This window comes from Acanthopagrus latus, chromosome 16 (genome assembly GCF_904848185.1).
Source record: "Acanthopagrus latus isolate v.2019 chromosome 16, fAcaLat1.1, whole genome shotgun sequence".
Taxonomy (NCBI): Eukaryota; Metazoa; Chordata; class Actinopteri; order Spariformes; family Sparidae; genus Acanthopagrus; species Acanthopagrus latus.
In genome coordinates this window covers 15,220,726-15,233,968 of record NC_051054.1, presented here as the reverse complement: position 1 = coordinate 15,233,968, position 13,243 = coordinate 15,220,726, and the positions used below count along the sequence as shown (strand labels likewise).

The 13,243-nt window shown below is 43.8% G+C and overlaps 1 protein-coding gene across 4 annotated transcripts in view; it reads left to right on the top strand.

Annotated features, from left to right (window-relative positions):
* Positions 1-2,488: 2,488 nt before the first annotated feature.
* LOC119005103 (ryanodine receptor 3-like) overlaps positions 2,489-13,243 on the top strand; it is a 112,053-nt gene continuing 101,298 nt past the window's right edge. For all 4 annotated transcript variants that reach the window (XM_037072595.1, XM_037072593.1, XM_037072594.1 and 1 more), the window contains exon 1: positions 2,489-4,289. In XM_037072595.1, the coding sequence (XP_036928490.1) occupies positions 4,242-4,289 (48 nt within the window). In that variant the 5' untranslated portion in view covers positions 2,489-4,241. The remainder of the gene's footprint in view (positions 4,290-13,243) is intronic.

Below are 13,243 nucleotides of genomic sequence, written 5' to 3'. Positions count from 1 at the left end.
GTTTTCAAGCATAACAGGCGCATAATGCACTAGTGCTCGCTTTCGACGGACGTCCTCAACCCCACTGGAACTGTTTACATCATAACATAATCCCGCGGGTTTACTGTCACCTTGCAGGCGTCGCGGGTGCACTTGTCAGCGTTAAGATGGCAGCGCAATTATCGTTATCCTGCGTGACACTGCCACGACTCAAACATAAAACAGTCCATCTAAATTTAAAGCATATTTAAATCCAACGCATGAAACTCCGCATCAGCCCTAATGTCACCCTCAGTTTGTTGTCACTCACTCAGCCGCGCGCTGAAAGAACGTTTCCGGTGTGCTACACCTGCAGCAGGTGAGGGAACGGCAGCAATCCCCAAATATAAACAGTTTACTCACCCGACGCGGTGGCATGGCAGGTATTTCTTCACATCTCTGTGCTGCAGCCGGGCCGCTGCTCACCGCTGCTTATCTGGGCTTCGTCCGCCGGGATTGACGGGACTTCGGTCCAATGGATAAGCTCAGCGCCGGCCCGCTGCTCTCTGATTGGTCCTCCGGCCTTCGTCCACGTCCCACATCTTGAGCCAGTGCAGCTGCGGCTCTCAGGTGGGCCATGTGACGGGCTTCGGCGCGTTCGGCGGAAAAAAAAGTGTGGTTGAAATACCGTGTCGTGGCAGTTTCCAGCGTTTCCCGGGCTCACACACGCATTTTGCTGTACGAGGTGGGGAAAGATGAGGGAGATGAGTGTGTGTAAAGGAGCACCTGCTCTGTGAAGGCCCCGGGTGGCGCCATTTCTAACGAAACAGAGACACCTAGTGGCTAACACGTGTATCACAGGTAAACTCTTCTCCATTCAAAACAGGATTTTCTTCCATGTTATAGTCACCTCCACATAGGAGGTCATGTTTTAAGAGCTGTTACGCTAATATTTCATAAATATGGCATATAGTTGTGAATAATATGAGCGTTTCCTTATTAAATACTAATAGATTACAGATAAAAATGATAACAACAAATAACATAGACATATACATAGATTTAAAGGATATACTGCGACAGCACTGGCAGGAAATTGCCAGAGAGCCAGTCCCAAAGCACAAAAAATATATTTAAAAAAACAGTATTCATGGGGACATGTTGCCTCAATAATAATGAAGACATGCCTCTTCAGGGGTAATGAAACTTAATTAACCAAACTGACTGAAATGGAGACAAAGAAAAGATGTAGAAAGGGGCTTGGGTGTCAAGAGGTTCAGTGAAGACAAACAACAAAAGAAATTTGCAGGCGACCAGCTATCAGGCAAGCCAAACTCTTCCAAGAAACAGCACTGAACACAACCCTGATGCAGGTAAACTTGGTGAACTTTTGTTAGTCAGGTTGCTCAAAATTCCCCGCAACCAGGAAGAACAAAGCACAGCAAAGGAACCTCAATTGGGCCTCAGCTAACTAGAGTGATGGTGTGCCATTCCCAACCTTTGCACAAAAAGGGCGCTGTCACACCCTCATTGGTCACGAGGGGGATGCCACAGGCTCCCCTCAGTCATTAGTCTCCACACCCTGCACAACAGGTGACCTGAATCTGCCGTAATCGATCCAGAGGGATTATGACATTCAGCTAAAATTAAACTATAGCTCAAGTTCAGTATAATGGGACTGCTTAAATACATACAGTAGATAAGCTGTAGGAGATTTCAGTGAAATTTGGTGGAAAGCTATGCATGGATATAAGGGTTATATCAGTGGAATAAATCATGGCAGGAAGAGTTTGTGAACTCACAAGGACAGAAGATAAGAATAACATGCCACTCACTTTCACGTCAGATGACCCACATCCAGAAGAAGGTGCTGCAACCATTAGTCGATTAATCGGTTTGTTGATCACAAGGAAATTAATCGCCAGCTATTTTAATAATCGATTGATTGTTTCAGTCATTTGTCAAGCAAAAGTGTCAAACATTGCTCCCTAAATGTGAGGAGTTGCTGCTTTTCTTTGTCATTTATGAGAGTAAATGAAGAGTCTTTGGGTTTTTGACTGTTGGTTGAACAAAAGAAACACTTTGAAGATGTCAGTTTGGGCTCTGGATAATTGTGATAAGCATTTAAATTGTTTTTCTATCATTTTATAGACTGGAATAATAATTGGCAGTTTAATGCATGATTTTAAAGAAATCCCTACAGTACCTTGAGTTATATATTTATTTATTTTAACTAATAAAAGCCCAGTAGCAGTGACACACAATTTAATAGGAAGAGAATATTCCAAGAGGTACAAAATAAATAAATGATACATTTTTTCATTAGCCTGTTTCTTTCAACAAGCTACCAATTGAGCAATGCAAAAATGAGGGAGGGAATAAATTGTAATAGTAAAGGAAGGAGGAAATAGGGGAAGGGGAGGATCTAGTAAAAAAAGAGGGTAGGAAACATGCATCATGATGACACTAGGGGGCGGCATCGCACCAGGATACGGGCGCTTCTATGTTTATTTAATGTGGTTGTAGAGAACAAGCAGGCGTCATTATAACCACGCTGACAGTCAGCTGTGATTCAGATGTGGGTTGACCGGACTGATCACTGCAGACAGTCCACGGAATGAGAGTTAAATGAACTTATACATTACATCCATTCATTTTTTATTGAGCTTAATCTCATTTAATGTTAATAATTTAACGGCCGTCATAATGCTTTGAATATTTGAACACATGTACAATTAAATGTCACTCCTGCAGGCTGGGATGTGCTCCGCAGCTTCTCAGACTCTAATCATGACACTCGCCGTTTCCTCTGAGGTTTTCTTGCAAAATGCATACAGTATACGTCATAAAAGAACATTGTATGTTTTATGAGCAAATGCAATACTTTTCTTACAGGTTAGATAAATTGGATGATAATGTCATTATTAGACAGGCACTAGTACTGCTACCACTAATATACTCCACCCCCTTCAGATACTGCAGGTAAGACTGCAGTACTTTGGGGGTTGGGTGGAGAAAAAAAATACTTGACTGAGGACTTGACTTGCCTTAAAGGATAAGTTCACCCAAATAGGAAAATCTGATCATTATCAAGTCACCCGCATGCAGATGGAAAGTCAGGTAAAGTTTCATAGTCTGCAAAATCTTTGCAGCAAGAGAGCATTGCAGCATTCGCCTAAACAACTGTAGTTAATGGGGACTTGTTTTAAAGCTTAAAAAACAACCATAAAACAAACAAACAAACAAACAAACAAACAAACAAAAACGGCTCCATACAGCTCATCCCGCGCAAAGTTGTTTCAATGTCAGATCTCAGGGAAAGCCCTAAATACCAATTACATCTGACGCTGCTGTCATCTTATGTTTTCTCTCTTTAACAGTTTAAAACAAGTCTCCATCTACTCAGCAGAGAGCGGCAATGCTGTTTCACTGCAAAGCTCCGGAAATGTATGTATGCAGACTGAGAAACCTCACCCGACCTCACATCTGCGCGGGGAGCGTGGAGATAATGACACAATTTTTATATTTTAGGTGACCTTATCCTTTAAACAAGGACTTAACTTGACAGGACCAGGATACAACAACATGTGACCTGACTTGGCTTGAAGAAAAAAAATAACCTAGGACTTGGACCAAATCACCTGAATTACATATCTACTATTTCTTTATATGGACACACTGTAAATAATGACTAGCATTTGTAAAACATATAAAAAATAATCGACAGCCTGTGAAGGAGGCAGCGCTCAGTATAGAGGCGGGTCTGCTGCTGTCCGTGGTGCTGATCTGTAGCAGCACCGCCAACAGCAGATGCATTTCCTGCATACCATCTCCTGATCCCACATCTGCATGCTCTCTGTGCGTCCGCAGGTAAAAAATAAAATAAAATGAAAAAAAGAGTCACGAGACAGCCGTCGGACAGTCATCACTCCGCCGCATCTACAACTCCCGCGTTTGAATCTTCGCGCTCTCACGCCTTGTGTTAATCAGGTCCGCCGGTGACGTCGAAGATAAAGACCCCGCTCGCCGCTGTCTCTCTCTCGGCTGCGCGGCTCGCCTCTTCCACCGGTCTCCCCCGCCGCACCGTCCCCCCTCACAGTCGCTCCAGCCCCGCCGATGCTGACACGCACTCCTCCTCCGGGCGGCGAGCACAGGGGCTTGAGTGACACATGCTGCGGTAGTCTCCCCCGCTGTATGGCCGTGGATTAGCTATATATGCTAATATCGACAGGAGAGAGGAGCCAGCGGAGGCTTCCCGAGTCTGAACAGGCTCCTTTGCAGCCATGGCTGAAGGTGGAGAAGGAGAGGACGAGATCCAGTTCCTCAGGACCGTGAGTACACTCTCCGCCGCACCGGTGACTGTAGAGAAAACGTGCAGCTCTGGTTTTTTTTTTCTTTCTTTTTCTTCTTCTTCTTTTTTTTTTTCGTGGCACCTTGTGTGTTTGTGTGTGTGTGGGATTACGCCTGTCACTTGTCCTGCCTCACAGATGTTGTGTGTTTTCTGCCGTAGCCTCTGATCACCCCGCGCCTCCTCGCAGATCTCTCAGGCGGTGACAGAGCTCCATTGTTTTGCGCATCGCTCGCTGACAGCTATTGTCTCTCCTTGCAGCTCCAGAAGTTGACAGCACTGTTTCCACCGTGCCCTGTGTCGAAACTTGCAGATTGCGCCTCCATGCATTGTTGGGGTCGCGGTTGTGTGGCGATTTCCAATAAACTCTCTCTTCTTGTGGGAGCCTCTTCTTGCGTGCATGCGTGCTGTTTAATAAATTCAGACCCTGGCAGTGTGGGCTGCCTGTCCAGACCGTCACCCCAGGGTTCCTGTGCAGCAGCAAAGGCAAATCTTGGCAAATTAATATTGAGATAAAGACAGTGTTGCTGCACCCCAGCAAGAGCACTAATGCTGTCTTTCCTGATTTGACATGAAGTCAGTGTAGATAAAAAAAAAGAGGCTTTCATTTAGAACTGAGACTCTATCATATTTGCTCTCCTTGTCTCCAGTCCTACACTTCAATGAGAGAATATGTGTCACTCTGTAAAAAATGCATTGGAAGTGAGCGGTTAGAGACAGGGACACTTTTACACTGTTGACAAAGATAGATGGTGACACGATCTGCTCCTCTGTGCTGAAATGCACCGAGAGACGGATCATGTCTGAAAATACACACAGTCGTCTAAGGGCGGATGAAGGAGCGGAGTGCTGGAGGTCTTCCAGATAGACCCCGAGACAGTAGGAGGTGTTTGGTTGCACATATCGCTGGCTCCGCCGCTTGTGGTTTCCCTTTATTAAGCTGCTCGCTGAAGCGCAGCCTGCTGTACTTTTGAGGTAAACGGAGCAGGGATTATGACAAGCCAGCCATTTGTTGTTGAAATTTCCCATTGATGTCCATTTTAAGGGCTCGGTTGAGGTGTTTCTAAGGCACTGTCTTGTAGCAATCAACCCAAAAAATAACTGTGTTAACATGTCAACATAGATCCATGCAGACAATAGTAAATAAGTGATGGGTTCTGATATTTAGGCAGTGTAGGTCTTGGCAATATTATTATCGTGATATGAGACTTTGTGTCTTCGTAAAATTTGGATATTGTTACGTCATGAAATGGAATAAGAGTTATCCGGCTTTTAAAGGCTGCATTACAGTTAAGCGTTACCATTTTCTGAACTTACCAGACTGTTCTATTCATTGTTAGACTTGTCTTTACCCATTTAGTCATTATATAAACATTACTCTGTACGTTAAAACATCTCATTGTGTTAGTAATTTGTAAAAGAACCAACCCAGTGACCATTTTCCCGTCCAAAAGATGCATAAAAAAATGGCTATTGTCACTGGTGAAAAGGTGTTCCGAACTGGTTCCAAAGTGAACGTTATCGTCACCAACTATTTGATCCAAGTACTAAGTTCACCAAGCGTTCACACCAAGATCGATACTTGCTTTCAGCTGAGACGTTTGCATGTAGTTCCTTAGGGGCCATTCGTTCCCCAGTTTGTCCGCATGATACCGCTGTTTTGGGGGTCTGAAAAGGTAAACTTTTGAAACTTGTTTCCAGAGTGCAATCCTGTGAAAAATTTCTGTTATGCACAAATATGCACTTCCTGTGAAAACTGTGACGACACAGGTGTATGTGTATTATGTTTTTCGGAATGTGGGCAATAGCAGTGGCGGCCCATCTAGCATTGTTTGTGCTGCTGACTCGACTGTGTACATTGATATTTGGTGCACTCTGATGCTTCAGTTTCATGTGCCATCACTCAGGCAGGTGGTGTTATGCTGTTGTGTTTAATTGAGCTACACCTCCACCTATGGGCCTGGCATGGCTGCTGCATCGCTTTCAAACGTTTTTTTGCGGATCTGTGTGCTCGATGATACTTTTCACAGACATGTCGTATGAACATGACAGTTTCTGAAACACAAACGACAAATCTGTTTTTAGATAAAGATGTTCCGTTTTGAGCAAGGCCTCAAAATGATGATCAGCCTTTATCTGCACACTGGATGAAACATGTCTCTGCATCCTGATATAATACAAGGAACAGCACCCAGTTTTCAACTAGAAATCTACATTGTAGTCCCAGTTGGTGCTTAATGCACCTTATACAGTATATGTATCGCAATGTCATCATGTTATTTTAAGGCCACATCGGTCCTAAGTGGGTGTTTGCACTGAAAGAAAAAGCAAAGGAAAGAAAGAAAAAAGCTGCCACCTCCTCCGTGTCTGTCCCGCAGCCACCCCAACCTTTTAACCACAGCACATAGAGGTCACCACATCAGCATGCCTGCCACTCTGTAAAAAAAGAGCTGACATTTTAGCACCGCTCCTCCCCTACTTTCTGTGGTTTGAACTTAAATGCCACCAAATCCACAATCAGGATCTTTAGAAAAATGAGCTACAGAAGAGTTGTGGATTTTTTTTTCGCCTACTTGACAGTTTTTTTGTCCTATTTGTCGGATTCACTGTGAACATTTTTTTTTGTGTTTTTCAGCAGATGTAACCCTGGGAGAAGAAGCAAGATGACATTGACTAATAGGGAAATGCTGTTGCTTTAAAAAAGGGCTTAGCAGCTTGTTGCATCCCTCCACACAGGGCAGCAGCTGACAGGCTGGATGGTGTTGGGATTGGGGGGGGGCACAGGCAGCAGTGAGCGGGCTTGGTGTTCATGAGTGTAAAAGTCTGTGTGTGTGTGTGTGTGTGTGTGTGTGTGTGTGTGTGTGTTGAATGCAAATGCGGAGCCGTAGCTGTGTGGTGCAGTCAGGCTGCACCAGACGTGCCACAGCAGAGCACAGTGCAGAAATTATTCATCAGTCCAAGCATGGCAGCGGCTGAACTGCTCGCTGTATGGGAACAGAGCAGATTCACACCAGCACGTACATGCACGTATGCATTTATTCAGTACATGACCAGAGTCAGTCCTGCAGAAACACAAGCTTACACGTACCTTTTTATAGACCCGTGCCTGCACACACAAACACTGGCTCCGGGCTCGCCTTTTACAGCTTGTAGCACCAGGCGACAGGCTGTGCTGCGAGGATGCGCGGAGGTTATGTTTCTTTTGCCGGCAGCCCAAACGCTGCTTGTTATTGGAGCCGAGGAGCTTGATAAAGCAGTTCACAAACTGCCTTTTCTCTAACAACGCAAAAGTAATTTCCCTGGAGTGGGAGCAGAAATTACCCCTGCCGGACTGCTGCCTATAAAGCCAACTCAGTGGGAGGAAAAGGAAGGGGAGTGGGGCGGGGGGGGTACAAGAGCGAGGATTTCTCGGCCACGGGTAATTTGATGTTACAGGAAGAAGAACAGTGTTGATTGTGAGCCGGGAGACGCAGAGAAAATCTTCCCCTCAAACTGCTGTTTCATGTCAGAGGGGGCAAAGGTGGCGGGGCTGCGTGGAGAGTTTAATATGGCTGCATATTCTACAGGAACTTCATTCGTCCTGTTACGAAATTGGTAACTTCCTCAGACGCACCGGCTCGGGCATCAGCGCACAGGCTTCATTATAAGCAGTATGGTGGATAAAATATCATCTTATGGTTACATAGCTCGGGCGGCTCATTATGTAAGAGCAGTTTTCTAAATGAATCGCTCGCCTGCTGTGCGTTGTGTCATTAGAGCTGGCGAGGGAGAGGAAGTGGAGGAAGAAGAGGGGGGATCTTAACAAACTTCTGTTCTCATCTCGCTCGGCTTTTTCTGCCTCTGTTTTAATTTGTGGAGCTGCCCTGACAGAAGCCACTTGTAAGTAAAACACGCACAGCATCCTTGAAGAAGCACAGATGCGCATACAAGCCCTCTGATACAAGTTTCCCCACAAGGCGAATATTAAAACCGGGTGATCTGTTAGCAGTTGGAGTGGGAGTCGAGGCTTTGAAAAGGCCAGACCGGGGCTTTGACTGATGCACTGTGGCAGCGGCGGGCTTGTTTACGTGGCAAGGTATCGGTGTCAGTTTGCGTCCGGGCGACGGCCACGCAGACGTAATTCATTGAGGTAGAGCTGGCAGAGAGAGACGAACAAATCTGAGTGAGACACGGGGCTGTAGAGCAGCAAAGTGTTCATCTGTGGCTGCGCCCCCGTGACATCAGCGGCAGAGCTGGCTGCCTCCTCACCCACTCACGTCTCTGCGAACACCCTGCTGGGTTCCTCCTTTGTTGCCGTCACTCCTCTCCGCTCCACGTTGCGTCTCTGTCCTTCCCCTTTCGTCACTTTTTGCTCCTCACATTTTCCCGCTTTTTCACTTTTATCTCCCTCTTTAATCTCTCGTCTCCCCGGGGCACTTCTGCTCTCCATGGTGACGTGTTGTGGCTTTGCTTCTTATTAACAAGGGTGGAACGTAACATCGGCACAACACGAGCGCAGTACTTAAGTAAACATTTTAGGTACTTGTATTACACTCTTTACTCCGCTATAATTACCTTACAGATAAAGATATTGTTTTTTTTGACATGTAAATCATATGAAAAGTTTATCAATTATGGTATTTTGTTGTAACTTAAATTGACAAGATTAATTGGAAATGGTTCCAATTAGAGGATGGTGTATTGTGGATTTTCAAATGCATTATGATACCATAGTTTCGAGCAGGTAGGATCATTCATTGGCTGATAATAGTCACCGATAATTAAAAAAAATGAGACGACTTGCTTGATTTCCTTGTAATTCTTTTCAGCAGCAAATTGTTTGGGATGTTTGAGAAAAAGGGGCCCCTGATGGCGACCTGTGAAGGTGAAGGCTCTCCCTGAATGCACCACGCTGCCGGCCCAGAGGCGTCCGAAGGTGCCCTTGGGACGTTACTCCTTACTAAGAAACTGTCCGGAATCATCTTTGGTTCGCTTCACCAGACACCGTGACGGCCAAATTTTGCTGACCTCTCATCAAGCGCCAAACGAGGATGACTGCTCGCCGATGTGTCCGATATCTAATTGAATGCCCGCTTGTACACGACTTTCGTGCCACAAGTCTCCCCGACTTGCTTCACTTCTGGTTCCTCCCGTTACTGTGTCACTTGCCCCGTGTATAATTATAAGAGATTACCATGAAATTATTTTCACTGATGGGAATTCAGTCCAGCACATCATCGCATTCTACTTGACACTAAGGAGGAGAGCTTTAATGTTATTATGATGGGGTCTGCCGTCATTTCATGGTTGAATTAAAAAAGTAATGGCTCAGTTTCATTAGCGAGCGAAAGGCATTTTGAGCATAATGGTGCAGATTCCGGCGCCGAGATTCACACCGAAATAGCTTTGTGACGAAGTGATTTCATGAAAACGGAAAAAATGTTTTGCTTTTCATGCAAATTGTCGCCGGGAATATTGCCTCCTCTGGTGTGTTTGGCGTATGTTGTTACCAGCTGTTGCTGCATGGGTACTGAGACGCAGAAAACTGACGCTGCGTTTTGAACGCTTTGACCTCGATTTGTTTGTGCAAGTGTGAAGTCGAATGGATTTATTATAGTTGTTTTTCCTGGAGGAATTGGGTATAAGTACGGCGTGGCTTAGCTCAAATACTCGTTTATGCACTGCGTATGTACGTCCTGCCGCTGTGTTGATTCTTCTCATATCTCCCATTAGCAATCGCCCGAGACTTGTCCGCAGCTCTCGGCGTTGCACTTTTTAAGAAACTCAACTTGCAGAAAAGTACGTTGGCGTAAGGTTTAATGAGGAGGGAGTCGGTGCCGCAGAAGGCTGTTTCTCTGCGTTGCGTGATGAAGATGGACAGCTCAGATAGGACTGTGATGTAGAGGGAATGAAGCCAGCGGGCCTGCCCAGAGACAGCCCAGTGTAAAGCTGCTGTAATGAGCTATTGATCGAGTCACCAAATGAAGAAATTTCCTCAGTAATGTCAGTGGCATGCAGTAAACGGGCCTGATTGATCTGCAGTTTCAGATAATGAATATTTAATATGGCTGTGTTAGACGCCTCCTCCCAGAGGGGACCCCGTTGTTAGTCGTGGACCTCCGACATGTCCGCCATTTACATTTTCAACTATAGAATGAGAAGGTAGCACCTTTATTAAGACAGGTCTGACTAATGAATGCTGCAGTGGTCCATGTTATTGAAGAAACATATTATACATCAGAGATTAGAGAAAGACAGGGCTGCAACAGGTTGCTATTTTCATTATTGATACAAGAGACAAACGGCTTGTCTTTAACGACTCATGAATATTTTAACCAACACCCAGTATTAAGACAGTCACTGAAGCAATGATCTGAAACAAAAGCAGCAAAACACTGACGTTTTAAAGGTGAAATATGTAATTGTGGGGAATATATTCTTCTTTTTTTTCAAAAGAGAAAGCTTGTCATCGATTATTTTTCACATCAAAACAAACTAGAATAACAAACTCTCTGTTTCCATGACCAGATAAACAAACTGACCTTTAAGAAAAACACAGTTTCATCCTGTTTTACTTTGTTTATACATGGCGGACCCTGCCACCTTTCTAGCTTCTGGGGACCTTATTGTTCAGCTTGTTTGTCAAATGTAAACAAAATAAATATCTCTGATATATTGTATTATTACCTCATTATTATTGTAAATCTTTCTTCTCCCAAACTACATACGCGCTTTTTAAATATTTAAACAACAACAAAAGCAAGTAAATAAGCAAAACACACACACACAAAACAATAAACACACACCACATAATTTAGTAATAAGTCATATTAAGTGTAATACTGTAAACATTCAAGTAAACTTTGGGAATTTTTTATCATATAAAAAGTGACCTCATACACAACATCTAAGAGAAAACATCTGTAGGTTGTGATGAAATTCAATATGCTTAAATAATGCTGGACAATTAATCACAATGTGGCCAAGTGCAATATCCAAATTGCAGGAACAGCGAGTTTTTGACAAAGGTAAAACGCGTCACGCCGTGGCGTTATAAATGAAGCACTGTGGTGCCATTGAGACGCCCCAGCCAACAAATTATATTCTCAAGATATAAGGGAGCATGCATGTCTGATAAAGACCCCAGCAGTGATCACATCATCACGACTTTAACACTTTTTTCAGTGAAAATGAAATGCAGAAATTGCAATTCCCGCTTATACCATGAATTATTTTGCAATATCTTTTCTAATGATCTCAATTTGATTTTATTTGCATATCGTTCAGCCCTACGCTCAAACTTTTTTCATGTGGCCAGCATCTTCTTAAAGCATATTCAATGATGTGCAGTACACCCTCTACATATTTAGAATAAACACCGTACGTACTGTATATTAAACCCCTGCTGTGCAAAGAATCAGTAATGATTAGTGTCAAGACGCCTTTGGGGAAAGACTTGAATGAGTTTACAACTTACACTCTAATGTGTAGATCTAGTTAGAAGCTGAATGAAAACAATTACCAGACTTGCTGAAGTGGATTGTATTAACAATTCATATTTGCCCGCCTGTAATCAGATGTAGAGAGTTTAAAAACAAGGCCCGGTCTGATTTGAAATTTCTTATTCATCCAAATCATATGCATGTGAGGACAACGAGCTTCCACGCCTCATCAGCACTCATGAAAGTTTCATATTATTTTAAGCTTTTGCATAAAGAAGGGGCTTCCTGCCAACTGATGAGACTAACATAAAAGTTCAGATGTGTTGTGTTTACTATCACATTTAAATAAAATAAAAGCAAAACCTACCTTTTTTTGATTCTGTTATTGTCTTCTTTGTGTATAACAAGTTCATTGTTATTCACGCCAGGGTGAAAAGAGCCATTGAACCCAGACCGGTGCATCCCTGGCACTTTCAGCAGGGACAAAATGATTTCTCTCTCTTATCTTTACAAATAGCACTGATGTCAGTGAGTCATAGCCCTTTTTGGTTTCCTGGAACTTCTTTTGTGCTTCAGCCACCTCTCTGATATCCACGGCTTGCTGCTTTGGACCAGCAACAATGCGGTGCAATTAATCCTGCAGGCTCCACCGACGGCATACAGAAAAAAAACAAAAAAACAAACAAACATGCAAACATAAGACTGTTGTGCACCACTTCTGTTGTTTTGGAGCAGGGTGTCTTGTTGGCAATGGAAGATACATTCTATTATAATTGCTTTTGGTGTGCCATCAGTAGTAGCGGTAGTAGTGGTGTGTAACATCACACCTCCCACAATAAGGTTTAAAACATAAGTTGAGCTCATTTACTTAGAAGACACTGTCTGAACCAATTAGCTCCACGTATCCTTCTGTAAGTCAGCGTGTGTGGTTCAGAGCTTTTGTTCTGCTCTCCATTTCCCTTCGCCTCTTTCCATCTTGTTTAGTTTTAACCCTGAATAATACTCCCAACACCGGAAGGCTGAGCGCACACTGAGACTCCACCCCCACCAGCCCCTGTCAGCTGTGGTTAGCTTCTGCCACCTCCGTGGCTCGCAGGGCCATCTCTGTCTCTGCCTCTATTCGCCATCGCTTCTTGGCAGTTATTGTTGGCACATGAGAGTCTGCATTTCCCAAAAAAATCTGTGGCTTTCCATTAGTCATTGGTCGTAGTAAAGCTGTGCCCTCCACAAATTCTTTCGCTGGCGTGGCTCCCTCGAGAGTAGAAGTAGCAGTCGAGTTCAGGTACGTTCATAAAATCAGCATGGCTGTTGTTTTAGATGTCATTTAAAAATACTGCATGTACTATCAACTGGATATCAAATATATGAGGTAGCTACCACTATTTTACGCCTTCAACAGATAAGAAGTTTGATATTTAGACTCCCCAATTTGTATGCTGAATAATAGTTAATAAATAATTAGTTCAATTAATTACTGATCATTAATGACACCTATATGCCAGTATCCAACAATGGC